Below are 15,802 nucleotides of genomic sequence, written 5' to 3'. Positions count from 1 at the left end.
CGAGAACTCCCATTCTCCTTCTACTCAGGCCACATAAGACAGGTGAAGTGGCCATATAAGACAGGCACATAAGGCAGATGGAGTGGCTTCATATAAGGCAGGCCACATGACATGACAGTGGCCATGTAAGACAAGCCACATAAGACAGGTGCAGGGACCATATAAGACAGGCCACATCAGGCCATATAGGACAGGGCACATAAGCCACATAAGGCAGGTAATATAAGGCAGGCCACCTAAGACAAATGGAGTGGCTTCATATTAGGCAGGCCACATGAGACAGGTGAAGTGGCCATATAAGACAGGCCACATAAGACAGGTGGAATGACCATATAAGGCAGGCCACATAAAGCAGGTGGAGTGGTCATATAAGTCAGGCCACATAAGACAGGTGGAGTGGTCATGTCAGACAGGTTGAGTGGCCATACAAGGCAGGCCACTGAAGACAGGTGAAGTGGCCATATAACACAGACCATACAGGGGGAGCGGCCATATAAGACAGGTGAAGTGGCCATATAAGACAGGTCACATTAGACAGGTGGAGTGGCCATATAAGACAGGCCACGTCATTCAGGCTACTGTACCAAAAGTCTACCCGTTGAGCCAGTTTTACGATGCAGAATGTATTTGAAAGCCGAGGTGTAGTTTCATTGGACTAGCACACAGACCTTTCCGAACTGTACAGCTTATGTTTCAAAAGTGATGTCCGAGAGTGAATGTCCGGCGAGTTTTTGAACAGGAACCGGACTTTTGCCGGTCACTCTCGGGTGTCGTAGACAGCCTTATAAATCCGTGCATCCCACCATCAATTCGTCTGTGCTCAATGGGCGTGCCTGTAAGCTTGAATACTTTCTACCTGTCGCAACAGGTTTCCCCAGCAGGTCGGCGCGCTGGGCGCGGTTCCCAGCTCCGCCGCGCCCTCAGTGCACAAGGCTCTCCATCTCTCTCTCCTCCATTAGCTGCAAGTCATGCTGTGAAGGCTCTAAAGAACGCGGCTCGAGGATCAAGACTACCCGGCCATGGCGCACCTGTCGCAAAACTCGTCAATCGGGGGCAGCCCTCGGTGCGAGAACGTCGAGGCGACTTACAAAGAGAGCTCCCGTCTGGCGGTGGACGCGCTGGTGGCGGAAGGTCTCGAGGCGTACGGGAAGGTCCTCAAGCAGGAGAAGGCTTACTCGTTCCTGTCGCGTTCGGAGGTGGACTACATCCAAGCGAACGCGCAGCCTCCCAGGTACACGGAGTACGACTCCATGAACGGAGAGCGCGGGACCTACACCGGCACGGACGCCTCCTCTTCGGGCACCTATTGGCCGATGCTCTCGGACACCTCGATTCCCGAGCTGGACCTGGGATGGCCGGCCGCTCAAAAACGCGAGCAGACCAACGTCACTCTGTACTTCCAACCACCCCTGGCCGAGGGAATTCCCACGATCAAACAGGTGGCGCTAAAGCTCATCCGACAAGCGACCAAGGTATACCCATCACCTGTACACTCGAGCGGTTTGCTTACCCGATACCTGCCTAATAACACATGAAATGTTAGAAATTCTATTACTTTCCTTAATTATCCGTATCTTTTCATTGGACGAGACGTTTGCACGAATCCAGTGATTTACCCGTGTTTGTAGGTGTTATTTCTCAACCTTTTTCGCAATATGCCGAAGGGGGATCAACTTCAAACAGTTGCACCTCCTCCAGCATTATTTGTAACCTGTTGTCATCGTCACATTGTTACCTAGCGCTGTCGCGTTCACACCCAATGAGAAACCCACTTCAATAGTGTTACGTGGGAACCTTGGTACAAATCGCACGTTTATTTATTTATTTCCTCCTAAAATTGTCCCTGTAATTCATACAAAAGTCCATTGTCTAAAGACATCTTTGTGATGCTTGTGATTCATGTACAAGCTCCTCTACGAACCTTACATCATCATTGTATATGAGGCTCAAAGGTACATACCACGTTCTGACTTTCAAATGGGACGTCCCAGGTGAAGGCCGTGCTGTGGTCCAAATGTCCGACCTCTCAAACTTTGTTTTCAGATAAAATCCAAAGGACTATTTTATTTGTCACTACGGAAGGGGGTATCCGGCGCTGCGCCCACATGGGTGAGTTTTTCCTGGCAGTAGTTTTGGGACATGTTGGGCATTGAAAATGTGGAGTGGCCACTTATAGTTTACCTTTTACCTGCGGGCCAGTGGCAGTACTGCCTGACCCCACATCCCAATATATACACTACATGGCCAAAAGTATGCGGACATCCCTTCTAATTAGTGGATTCGGCTGTTTCAGCCACACCTATTGCTGACAGGTATATATAATCAAGCACATAGCCATGCAATCTCCATAGACAAACATTGGCAGTAGAATGGGCCGTACTGAAGAGCTCAATGACTTTCAACATGGCACCGTCATAGGATGCCATCTTTCCAACAAGTCAGTTCATCAAATTTCTGCCCTGCTAGAGCTGCCCCGGTCAACTGTAAGTGCTGTTATTGTGAGGTGGAACCGCCGAGGAGCAACAACAGCACAACCGCGAAGTGGTAGGCCACACAAGCTCACAGAACGGGACCGCCGAGTGCTGAAGCGCGTACAATTTGTCTGTCCTCGGTTGGAACACTCACTACCGAGTTCCACACTGCCCCTGGAAGCAACGTCAGCACAACAATTGTTCGTTGCGAGCTTCATTAAATGGGTTTCCATGGCCGAGCAACCGCACACAAGCCCAAGATCACCATGCGCAATGCCAAGCGTTGGCTGGAGTGGTGTAGGGCTCGCCACCATTGGACTCTGGAGCAGTGAAAACACGTTCTCTGGAGTGATGAAGCACGCTTCACCATCTGGCAGTCCGACGGTCGAATCTGGGTTTGGCGGATGCCAGGAGAACGCTACCTGCCCGGATGCATAGTGCCAACTGCAAAGTTTGGTGGAGGAAAAATGGTCTAGGGTTGTTTTTCATGGTCTGGGTTAGGCCACTTCGTTCCAGTGAAGGGAATCTTAACGCTACAGCATACAATGACATTCTAGACGATTGTGTGCTTCCAACTTTGTGGCAACAGTTTGGGGAAGGACCTTTCTTGTTTCAGCATGGCGATGCCCCCGGGCACAAAGCGAAGTCCATACAGAAATGGTTTGTCAAGATCGGTGTGGAAGAACTTGACTGGCCTGCACAGAGCCCTGACCTCAACCCCATCGAACACCTTTGGGATGAATTGGAACGCCGACTGCGAGCCAGGCCTAACCGCCCAACATCAGTGCCCGACCTCACTGATGCTCTTGTGGCTGAATGGAAGCAAATCCCCGCAGCAATCAGCAATGTTCTGACATATAGCGGAAACCCTTCCCAGTAGAGTGGAGGCTGTTATAGCATTAAGGGGGGGGGGGGGGGGGGGGAACCAACTCCATATTAATTGCCAAGATTTTGGAATGAAAATGTGCGATGTTCAGGTGTCCACATACTTTTGGCCATGTAGTGTACTTTAGAACGGCCTTTGGTGGCCTCAAAATGGCCTTCAAGGCCAACGTGTGATATCTTAAAACCTTGCCTAGATTCTGAAGTATCTACACCAAAAATTTGCGGCCTCCAGGTAGTTCGGTTTGGCCGTGAAAGAGTAACAAACACTTGGAATTATTTACAAAATTGTACCAAATCCATCCGGGGACGGGGAGTTGTGTTCCTCAATATGCTTGGTCTTTAGAGCACCCAGTAATCACAAGAAAGAAATAACGACAAACAAGGTGTTTGCTCACAAGGTGTATTTGTTTCCAGGTTGTGGCAGTTGTAATGGACGTTTTCACGGATGTTGATATCTTCGAAGCCCTCCTGGATGCGGCCTGCACACGCAGGGTACCTGTCTACATCCTGCTCGATGAATCAGAAGCGTCTGCCTTTGTGGACATGTGCAGCAACAATGGTGTCCGGCTGGACCGTCAACAGGTAAACTCTGACCATCTTCATACACCTAACACTGCAAAGGCATTCTTCATTTGAAGCGTCACCTATTGAGCTTGAACCGAAGCTACGCTCAGAGTGAAAATGCAGCAGTTAGAGGGAAATCGAAATTCAAGTCAACTTGTTTACGATTAGCCAGAACCCATGACGTCACGTGTCATGGCCAATCGGGGATGAGGGAGGGAGAGATACACAAAAACTACCTCCATGATTTTTTACGGAGCAGCCCATAGGGCAATGCCACCTCCCCCAACACCATGTGGAATAACATATGTAAATGATGATGTCACAGGTGCCTTCATTATGACGTCATAAATCGGCAAGTAGAACGCTTGATCCGATCAGTATGAAATTTCTTGAGCGTGATATAGGGATCAATTGGGGGAGAAAAAAAAAGATGACGCCATCGGTCACGTGGTTTGGCAGCCTTTTTTTTTTTTTGTACCGGCGTAGCCCATAGGGCAATGCCATCCAGAACAGCATTTGTCTGTCCATCCAGTGTATATATGTTTGTCCCTCACACATGTCCACCAATCAGAGATGAGGATCTGGTCACATGACGGGGACAGCAGATCCTCCACACAGCAGATCCAAGGCCCTGCTACATCATTGTTAGACTATCGGTCGTGTTTGAATGCATTTGCGGCTTCATGAAGTACATTATTTAATAGATTGATGACGTCATCTTTTCTAAAGGTAGAAATTTGATAAGGATTGTAAAGGTAGAAATTTCCAGATGTGAGTTTCCTTTCATTTCAAGGACCGGGCGATGTCTCATGATTGTAACATGAGCATTGCAGAAGCCATCGATCATCGATGAGTTATTGGCATCATCTCATGACATTAATTACACAACCGATGTGGAATGTTTACTCGAGGGCATATGTCGGATCACAAGGTGTTTTCCTTTTCATGGAAGCGTGCCAACCTGGTGCTGCAACAACCTGGTTGTCGAGACGTCGATACCGTAAAAAGTCCCAAAGACAACAAACATTCGCTGTTTATCTTACATCAGCAATGCTTGCAATTTGCAAATGTAAGGAGTTTAAGAGGCAAACATTACGACACCTACAATGGATTCCCGGCATCCATCTATCGATTCGTCAGTTAAACAATGCTGTGTTGCTATTGGCGACTGGGGTCAAAGGTCACTTTTCTTTACAATTACTGTACGACGATAAAAACGCTGTCATCGACTGGCACGGAGCCTCATGTTTTGGGTTTTTCTAAGTTAAAAGTTTTTGTTGTTGTTGTTTAAACTACAGAAGTGTTTCAAAGGTCCACAATTATAGGAAATGTTTTTAATTTAGTGGGATTTTTTTTTTTTTGGAGAAGACCTCTTGGAGTTAGATTGGACGTTGTGGACCGAGAGAAGCCCCCACCCCAAGTAGTCCACATTTAACGCCGGTTGACTTCTTTCTTTGAGGATACAAAAAATAAGTGGTTTATATAACACAACAACGCAGAACATTAAAGATATAAATAATGAAATCAGAAACTAATGTGAGGACTGCATCTGCTGTCCACAATCAAAATCGAATTGTCTGGTTCTTCTCACTTACCTAACTCATCCACCACGTTTTGTCACGAGTCATCCACAACTTCTTGAAATATCATATGCTATTTGTCATTTAAATTTTTTTATCGTATCCGGATCCCGAATCGATTAGTCCTCGTCACGGACAAGTTTTGTCCCATTCCTTCCACAACTTTGAGATATCGTGCTATATATCGTTTTTTGCCCCATCTCCCAATAGTGATGCGAGCCTGGTGTTGGCTTAGCGGTTAGGGTGCCGGCTTGGGATCCTGGGTTCGAATCCCGGTCGATCGCCGAATTAACACAGTGGGGTTGACTCAGCCTGTCATCCTTCTGAGGTCGGCAAATTGAGTACAAGTTCACTGGTAATTCCCTGTGTGCCGCAAGTGGTGACTAACGGGGTTGGTGGCAGGAAGGGCATCCGGCCATAAAACATTGCTTGAAAAAGGGGACCACGGTGCCCGAAAAAGGGCAACCCCTGCTCTGTGGGGAAAAATGGCCTCTAAAGGTGGTACTTCTTTTTCCCAATAGTGAAGAATCACTTTAAAAATTCTCGGATCCAGATCTTCACAAGAATCTAATAATTTCGTCCTCGTCACATATCCAACCGATCCACCAAATTTCATCCGAATCCGTCCACAACCTTGAGATATCTTGTTCACAGACAAACTAGTTACTAGACAGACAGACCTTCGCTGTAGAGGTAAAAACGTTCAAAGGAACCTACATACAAGAATCAATGTGTATGTATGTCAGTGACTCGCAATTATTATAATATAATATGACCTTGACCTTGACCCTACACCTGGAGGCATGTACACTCACCTGCGTTTGAATTCCGACCCAGCTATAAACTGTATAAACCCCGGTGTTTCACAAGCAGAATGATTCATCAATGTGTTTGCCATCCTTCAGATGAACGTTAAACTGAACGTCCAATCTACAGCTCAGGTGGGCATTAGTTGGTGGACGTTAAAGATCCCACGCGAAGAGTAGGCGAGCTATCGCCGGCATCGTAACCAAATTCCAAATTCCTACCCTAACCACTTAGTCGAGCGTCAGGCCTAGCCTGCCGGTTCGTGAAAGACTTGGCAACCCCCACAAACACATGGGAATAATTAGGCCCCTTAATTAAATAAGGTTATAATAATATTGTAAAACAAATTTCCCCATGACGCAGACTTTTGAAACACCATGTATATGTTGGGAGCGTTTTGTTTTTCCCAAACCGTGACCATAATTCTGTGCTCTTCTGAGTCTCCACCTTTGAAAACCCTCGACACATTAATTTGAAACATCGCAAACAACAATTGACTGCATACATATTTCATGCAGACTACCAAGCGCCTGGAGGACCGTGTGACGCTTTGCAAAATATGACACAATTGGGACAGTCGAGACAAACAAAAGGCATTGTTGCCCTCGGGACGTTTGAGTGATTACAATGGTTACACGTTTGGTGCTCGTCTACTTTCAGATTTTATCAGGCAGGATGGCTCGTTTTCAGTTCGCTAGGTAAACCGTTTATGAATTGTGCATGAAGTTGTACATTAGAACATTACCAACAGCAGACAATGGTCTCTATTGTGGTGGCACAGTGTGTGGCGATTCACTTGTAAGTGTGGCTATCATTACTTGTTGTCCTTGAGGGCCTAGGTCAAATCCTGAACAAATTCTAGAAAAAAAATTCTTAATTTCTTTTTTGAAAAATATAGAAGTTATTTTCTTTAACAAAAAAAAAAAAATTTAATCTATAATTTTTAAAAATTCTTTCACATTGCAAGAAATACGGCTAACGCAATCTGCTAAATACGTCATATTATAATCACGTTTTCATGTGTGTTATGCGAGCAGGATTCTGTATCTCAAAAAGTTGTGGACGGATTCGGGCAAAACTTGGTGGACAGGTTAGGTGTGTGACAAGGGAGATTTGATAATATTTTGGTGAAGATCCGGATACAATAATTTAAATTTTACCTCTGTCACCAAAGGTGTACAGAGGTAATGTGTTCACCCCTGTTTTCTGTTTCTCTGTCTGTTTGTGAACAGGATATCTCAAAAAGTTTGAATGGATACGGACCAAATTTAGTACAGAGGTTGGATATGTGGCACGGATGAAATGATTTGATTTTGGTGGAGATCCGAATCCAGATCCGAGAATTTTAAAGTGATTCTTCACCATTGAGAGATAGGGCAAAAAACGATATAGAGTAAGATATCCCAAAAAGCTGCGGAAGGATTCGGACAAAACTTGGTGCATATGTTGTGTGTGTGATAAGGAAGAATTGATTCAATTTTGGTGAAGATCTGAATCTGGATATGGTTCCCACAATTTTCTTTTTTAAGTGATTCTTCACCTCTGAGTGATAGGGCCAAAACGATATATAGCATGATATTGTCGTGTGACTACCCTTGGTGAACACCTCAGGGTAGCACGGATGACAAAACGATCTGTTACTCCGAGAAGTTCAGTTCAAATGGTGGAGAATATGCGTGGGGAAACAAGAGGGAGGGGAGAAACCGGAGCGCTTACCTTCATGGATCCCACCGGCAGTCCTCAAACCTGCAATAAATCAACTCAAACTAAGACGAGTTTAAAATGTACAAGGAAATGCCAGCTATCTATCTATAATTCCAGCAATCTCTGTGTGTGTGTGTGTGTGTGTGTGTCTGTGTGTCTGTGTGTCTGTGTGTGTGTTTGTTTGTTTGTCTGTGACCGCTGTTTCTCGACAACCACGGGTCCGATATACTTGAAACTTGCCAGGTATATTGCTGGGGACCCGAGGATGTGCCTTTTCAAGGTTTCATATTAATCGGAGAAGTAGTTACCGAACTATGTCCAAAAAACGATTCAACCAATCAGAGAGCAGCGAGCTATCACGTGTGCCGAACGTGGCGAACAGACTCTGCCTCGGACGGCACATTTGAGAGCGTATTCATTTATTTCACGTTGGAAAACTATGTTGCCGTTAAACTATGTTTTAAAACTAATTTGCGATTCATCGTAACTGCGATTTGCGACCTTCCGGACAGTGAAGACTGCACTTCCGGCAGCCAATCACAGAACGCGTTATTGCGTAGGCGTGGCCGATGTGAGAGCGAGCCGAGCCGAGCGCGTGCGCCATTACGGTTCGTAATTCGATTTCTTCCGGAGAAAATAATAATTTCTCGATTTCTTATGCGCATTATTTCTCCCAATTCAGTCAGAGCGAAGGGCGGAAGCGAAGAGCGTTGTTTTTTTTGTTTACGGGCGTACGGGCGGGGTAGAGCGTACGGGTAGCGTTTTTTTTTTTTTTTTGGCAAGGAACGGGCACCCACGTACGGGCATGCCCTAGTCTATCTATAATTCCAGTAATCTCTGTGTGTATGTGTGTCTGTGTGTCTGTGTGTCTGTGTGTCTGTGACCGCTGTTTCTCGACAACCACGGGTCCGATATACTTGAAACTTGCCAGGTATATTGCTGGGGACCCGAGGATGTGCCTTTTCAAGGTTTCATATTAATCGGACAAGTAGTTACCGAGCTATGGCGATTTAGCCGTTCGCCGTTCGCTTTGGCTTTGCGAATGGACCAAACCATTTCATGTAAATAGAGGGGGGGGGGGGGGGTTCTGTGGTCGTTGCGAATGGACCAAACCATTTCATGTAAATAGAGGGGGGGGGGGGGGGTTCTGTGGTCGTTACTGCCACGTGGTTTCAAAGTTTTTTTTTGTTGTTGTTTGCATGCATGTTTTTTTGCACGCACGTACGGGCACCCACGTACGGGCACGTCCTAGTATTAAGAAATGCCGGTAACAAAAAAAAAACACGGTAAAATGATAATAAATTCCTAAATTGGAGCTCTCCCAAACAGACAAAGGATAAAATAACTGTAAATAAATAGGCGTCTGTGTGCACTTAACTCAACTTGGCCGGGATGTCTCGTCAGTGGTCGTCAAAATCGTCTCAGGGCCTTGGTGGGAACCGCACGCTCGTTGGTGGGAACCACACGTTCATTGGCGGGAACCACACGTTCGTTGGCGGGAACCACACGTTCGTTGGCAGGAACCCAGGCCTTGCTGTGTGTCGCACTGCACCAAGCCAGCAGCGCTTGTCCACCGTCGCTCTTGCTTGGAAAGCCGCGGCTCTTCCTCCTCACGACCACCAGCAAGATCTCCAGATACGGCCGTTCACGATCGCTCCCTTGAGCCCGAGAGAAAAATGCCACCGCTCGTACGAGGTCCAGGTGACAAAAAGCGCAAGAGGGAATTCAGTCAGAGTGAGGAGCCAAGGAGAAGAGAACAGAGAATGTCCGCTAGCACGTAAAGCCAAGAAGAAGACAAGAGCTAAAAATGTCTGCTAGCGCGTTCTTTTATCACCCAGGCTCCGACGTCATCTGGGGTGTTTCGCCAATCAGCGAGTCGCTCCCTACCTGTCCTTCCCTGCTCCTATCAGGAAGTCCCATCTTACCCCGACCTTGTGCCAATCAAAACCCTGACCAATCACTGCCCTTCTGGGCGTGGCCTACGGCCCGTCCGTCCTGTGCGCTTCCAAAGTAAATGTCATCAGTGGCAGCGCTCAATGTCCTGGCTTCCGGTAGGTTTTTAATTAGGGTGCTTAAATGTGCGCGATTGGATATGTGTCTATGGTGTGGTGCCAAAAGGGACATAGGAAATAAATTAGAGGTAACGTCATACAAGGGATAAATTACCCATAATCCCCGAGCTAATTAACATACCCACTCCTCGTAATGGGGACGAGGATGCACCTTACATGACATCCGGGCTAAACAAATTCCCTACTTATTACATGGTGGTTCTTCTTCTTCATGACATACATGCTAATAGACATGCTAATTTATGCATTCTACCAGGTCTATGGTATCCCTACCCCCACAAACGTAACAATATTTCAAGTTGTGGATGGATTATGGCAAAACTTGGTGGATGAGTTAGTTCGGCGACAAGAACAAGCTGATTCGACTTTGGTTCGGGTCCGAATCCAGATCCGGCCTATCAGTAGGATACAAAACGTAAACTGTTCAACCTGACACAGGTACGCTCTGTACCGAGTGTCGTTATAGTTCTTCATGTGACATATACGAGTAAAATTAGAGTTCAACTTTGAAGGCCAGCCTGAATAATTGCTCCAAACCATTAACACAAACTGTGACAATTCCCACATCCTGCAAGTGCAACATATCGTCAGCCTTTCATAGATAAACACAGGAATTCTCTTGAACGACTAGATTATGCAAGAATACAAACTGTGTCAACCACGAATGTGAAAGATCATGAATCATTCAGTAGCATTATTTGAATGAGAAACATTGAGCTTGGGGGGAGTGAGGAGCCAGCCCTCAACCAGGCAATCATAATCATCATCATTGTGCCACACTGTTAACAGCATCTGCGCTGTTGAAGCAGCCTCTTAGCTTGGGTTATGCTGGGTGGTTTGCCATTGCCTTCCCAGTGGTGAATCAATAAATTGTGAAAGTCTTAATGAACGATACCGTGGGATGTTTAACGTCCACAAACGACCAGTGTTGGCAGATGGCTCCTCCAGCTTAAATCCTTTGGATGGACATCACACACATTGCGAAACATGTGAAACACCAAGATGAGTTTATAGCTGAGTCAAGGCTCAAGGCTAGGCCAGACAGCTCAAAGGTGAGTGTGCACACCTCTAAGCTATCCTGCTAGCCTTCTATCCAACAATAGAGGAAGAGAGTCTGCAAAAACCAAAGCAGTGAAACCATCAAAGTTGATACGCAGACTTCAATAATATCCAAGATTTGCACGAATTAGTGAAATTTTAGTTTCAACCTTAATGGGCAAATATATCAATCAGTTCCACTGCCCTGGCTCACATAAAGCTGTAGTCCAGCCATAATAGGAGTGGGATGCTCAGAGGAATATTTGAGTAATTTCTACACAAGAAAAGTACAGGACAGCGAACAGAGAAGGAAACCTGAAGTCAACGCGTTTCCAATTCACAGCATCTTACACACTCCATTGAGTCATCTTGTTTCTGGTGAGGTTAAGTAGTACACCAGACCTCATTGGCAAAACAACCAGAAATTTCAAGAGGAAAGTTTGCATCTCCCAAAAACATTATTTACACTAGAGAAACAAGCGTGGACTGGCATTTGTGAAGAGAGCACCAAAGATTGAATTTTGGTTCAAATTTAGAGTAATTCAACTTGTTTCAAAGTTTACAACACCCTCTTGGGTTGTGCTTTGGGCTACAAACAAAACTGCAGCTTAGGGGAGATTGCAGATCCATTGCCAATCAAAAATTGTCTTGCACCAGGTGAAGCATGTGCGACAACATTCGGATTTAGCGATAAACCTCCTACTCCCTCCCCCTCCCCCCCCCCCCCAACAAAAATCCTTCCCATGACAAATTGCTATACGTCTTATATTGCTAAATCACACGTGCTCCAATTCACGTGTTTCCGCCTCAAATGGCCGACCCTATAATTGGTTTTAATGAGACGATGACGTGCTCCAACACAACCTGTGCCGAGCAAGCCCATGCCGGTTGGTTCCACCATGCTTCTGCTGCCAGAATTCAAGCACAGACGTCAGATTTGGATTTTGCTCATTTTCACTCAATGCCTAAGCTACGTTGAACATTCATTTATTCTCGTAGAAATGGACAACAAAGGAGATATTCGTTTCTTCATATTGTTTGTAAATTTTCTTATTACATATTTCACGAGGACGGTACTCGGAAGAGCACATACTGACATACCTCCGGCGGGCTGAACAGTTTACGTTGTGTATCCCTCTGATAGCCCGGATCTGGATTCGGACTTGAACCAAAATGGATTCGGCTTGTTCTTGTCCCCTAACCAACTCATCCACCAATTTTCGTCCGAATCCGTCCATAACGTTTTGAGATATCGTGCTATGTATAGTTTTTGGCCCCATCTCTCAATGGTGAAGAATCACTTAATAAATTCTAGGAGCCAGATCCGGTCCGAATCACCACGAAAATCAATCGATTCATCCTTGCCACACATCCAAGCTGTCCACAAAGTTCCATCCAAATCCAACGGCAACTTTCTGAGATATCGTGCTATACACTACATGACCTAAAAGTATGCGAACATCCCTTTTAATTAGTGGATTCGGATATTTTAGCCACACCCATTGCTAACAGGTATATATAATCAAGCACACAGCCATGCAATCTCCATAGATAAACATTGGCAGTAGAATGGGCCATACTGAAGAGCTCAGTGACTTTCAACATGGCACCGTCATATGATGCCACTTTTCCAACAAGTCAGTTCGTCAAATTTCTGCCCTGCTAGAGCTGCCCCAGTCAACTGTAAGTGCTGTTATTGTGAACTGGAAACGTCTAGACAACTCAGCAACAACTCAGCCGCGCAGTGGTAGGCCACACAAGCTCACAGAATTGGAACGCCGAGCGCTGAAGCCCGTAAAAATTGTCTGTCCTCAGATGCAACACTCACGACTGAGTTCCAAACTGCCCCTGGAAGCAACGTCAGTACAACAACTGTTCGTCTGGAGCTTCATGAAATGGGTTTCCATGGCCGAGCAGCCGCACACAAGCCGAAGATCACCATGCGCAATGCCAAGCGTCGGCTGGAGTGGTGTAAAGCTCACCGCCATTGGACTCTGGAGCAGTGGAAACGCGTTCTCTGGAGTGATGAAGCACGCTTCACCATCTGGCAGTCCGACGGACGAATCTGGGTTTGGCGGATGCCAGGAGAACGCCACCTGCCCGAATGCATAGTGCCAACTGTAAAGTTTGGTGGAGGAGGAATAATGGTCTGAGGCTGTTTTTCATGGTTCGGGCTAGGCCCCTTAGTTCCAGTGAAGGGAAATCTTAACGCGACAGCATACAATGATATTCTAGACGATTGTGTGCTTCCAACTTTGTAGCAACAGTTTGGGGAAGGCCCTTTCCTGTTTCAGCATGACAATGCCCCCGTGGACAAAGCGAGGTCTATACAGAAATGGTTTGTTGAGATCGGTGAGGAAGAACTTGATTGGCCTGCACAGAGCCCTGACCTCAACCCTATCGAATACCTTTGGGATGAATTGGAACACCGACTGCGAGCCAGGATTAATCGCCCAACATCAGTGCCCGACCTCACTGATGCCCTTGTGGCTGAATGGAAGCAAATCCCCGCAGCAATGTTCCAACATCTAGTGGAAAGCCTTCCCAGAAGAGTGGAGGCTGTTATAGCAGCAGAGGGGGGACCGACTCCATATTATTGCCCATGATTTTGGAATGAGATGTCTGATGTTCGGGTGTCCACATACTTTTGGTCATGTAGTGTACGTCATTGGGGTTATCGACTGTCCTTTCTGATATTTTTGGGGTTTTTCTCCTTCTCTATAATGTTCACAGTGGCCAGTAGTACCAATCAAGCTCTGTAGTCATTTTCTCCATTGTTGTTCATTACTAAAAAAAAAAAAAAACCACCTTTAGAGGCCATTTTTCCCCGCAAGCGGGGGTTGGCCTTTTTCGGGAACTGTGGTTGTTGTTGTTTTTCGGTCCCCTTTTTGAAGCAATGTTTTACGGCCGGATGCCCTTCCTGACGCCAACCCTTTTTGCCGCCTTTAACGACAAGCAGGGAATTACCAGTGAACTGGTACTCAATTTGCCGACCTCGGAAGGATGACAGGCTGAGTCAACCCCCTTGGCGTTAATTCAGCGATTGACGATTGTTGTTCATTACTAATAACTAATATTTATTTGTGAGTGTATATTGTTTTCAAGTTCTTATTACAGGTAATATATATCATTATGTCCATGGTAGTAGTGCGTCTATTCCCGAATTAGTGCGCTGGGTGAGATCCCGAATTACTACGCGTAAAGTGCGTGTCAATGGCAGGACGTAAAAAAAAAATTGTGCGATCGCATTTTCGTTAAATTAAACGAAACATTTAGCACCTTGTCCACTCTTGCATGCCAGAAAATCATCGACTCGTCATGTTCTGTAACATTCAAGCGAAAGTTTTGATCAAGCAATCCATTTCATGCGAATGGAATTCAAGATTACGGTCAACATATATATAAAGATAGGCTAATGCTGTCTGTATGTTTGTCCCACCCTGAAACACGGAAATGCTCCTCGGGGAGAAAAAAAAAAGAAGTAAAAGTCCCTTCAAATGAATCCAAACCTCCGAGAAAAAATTTGAATTTTTTTAATCGGACAAAACATTCAACCATGGCGGTGTATAGGCAACAAGCCACTGCCTCGATCACTCCTGAAAATGCTTCTTCTTTTTTTTTCCTGTTAAGAAATATATAACCTATTTTTGAGCTTTTTCAACCGGCACAATAATAAAAGGTTTCCTTTTTATTATATCGAGGTATTTTACCATAGGCCTTTGCTCGTCCATAATATCCCTCTCCCATCCTTTAATTTGGTGTTCTTGCACAACTGAGTCCCACGAGCAAGGCATTGTTGCAAAGGTTTAAGGAATGCTGTTGATCAAGGAACATTCCAACATCTATGAACCCCACCCTGTAGAACTAAGGTAGTACAATTATTATTAGATGGAACGATTCAGGTCGTTCAATGAAATACAAATGTGTTTTTGTTTTTTTTCTGCTACCACTAATGCCATTAAATCAAATATTCGAGTCAACATTCTTGCATGAAGTTGATATTTCCGAGTTTGTTGCATTTATTTATACAAGCTTTGTCCACGTGTATTCATGTCAATGCATATAACAGAATCAAGAAATTGTATGAACTTTTGATTGAAGTCAAATTATGTGGTAGAAACCAATGGAGAAGTATCATTCTGAGGATGTCAAACTGACTGCATGTGACAGAGGGTACGAGTGAGAACGATCAAGGGCAGCGCGTACACCACCAGGACCGGGAAGAAGTTCCACGGTTCCTCATCTGAGAAGCTGCTTGTGGTCGATTCCAACGTGGTGTGGTGTGGCTCCTATAGGTAATGAGTGCACAGGCATTGCTAAAAATGCAAAGGATAATCACAGCATCTACTGCTAGTGCTACTGCACACTCACAAATTGTTTCATTAAATAAATAGGTTTTTTTTTTTTTTCAAACAGATTTCTTTATATTTTGACAAGTTAGTGCAGTCGGTGGTGTAAAGGTCATACGACCGAGTCATACCAAAGATTTCAAAAATGGTACGTGCTGCTTCCTTGCTTGATGTTTAGCATTTACTAGGATAAGAGCATGGACAATCGCCTTAGATTTGTATTACTGGGAGGAGGAAATTCCTCTAGAGGAAATGCCCCACAGAGTGCAGTGAGAAAGGTGGCGCCATTGTGGCGTCGTTGGTACCGAGAGTGCCAGGGAAGTGACGGCACT

At 45.5% G+C, this 15,802-nt stretch overlaps 1 protein-coding gene across 1 annotated transcript; it reads left to right on the top strand.

Moving 5' to 3' along the window:
• Positions 1 to 887: 887 nt before the first annotated feature.
• Positions 888 to 15,426, top strand: LOC137422403 (protein FAM83B-like). The gene is made up of 3 exons (XM_078769178.1): positions 888 to 1,472; positions 3,771 to 3,938; positions 15,292 to 15,426. Exons 1-3 carry the CDS (start codon positions 1,020 to 1,022, stop codon positions 15,418 to 15,420), a joined length of 750 nt encoding a protein of 249 aa, XP_078625304.1. The 5' UTR covers positions 888 to 1,019; the 3' UTR covers positions 15,421 to 15,426.
• The last annotated feature ends 376 nt before the right edge of the window (positions 15,427 to 15,802 follow it).

This window comes from Myxine glutinosa, unplaced genomic scaffold, assembly GCF_964187855.1.
Source record: "Myxine glutinosa unplaced genomic scaffold, kmMyxGlut1.1 SCAFFOLD_1627, whole genome shotgun sequence".
NCBI lineage: Eukaryota > Metazoa > Chordata > Myxini > Myxiniformes > Myxinidae > Myxine > Myxine glutinosa.
This window is presented reverse-complemented; position numbering and strand designations above follow the sequence as displayed.

Bases quoted from the DNA above. Each gene is read 5' to 3' on its own strand.
- LOC137422403 (XM_078769178.1), top strand. From the start codon at position 1,020: ATGGCGCACCTGTCGCAAAACTCGTCAATCGGGGGCAGCCCTCGGTGC. The intron at 1,473-3,770 runs GTATACCCATCA...ATTTGTTTCCAG, and splicing joins TCATCCGACAAGCGACCAAG to GTTGTGGCAGTTGTAATGGA. The intron at 3,939-15,291 runs GTAAACTCTGAC...TGCATGTGACAG, and splicing joins TCCGGCTGGACCGTCAACAG to AGGGTACGAGTGAGAACGAT.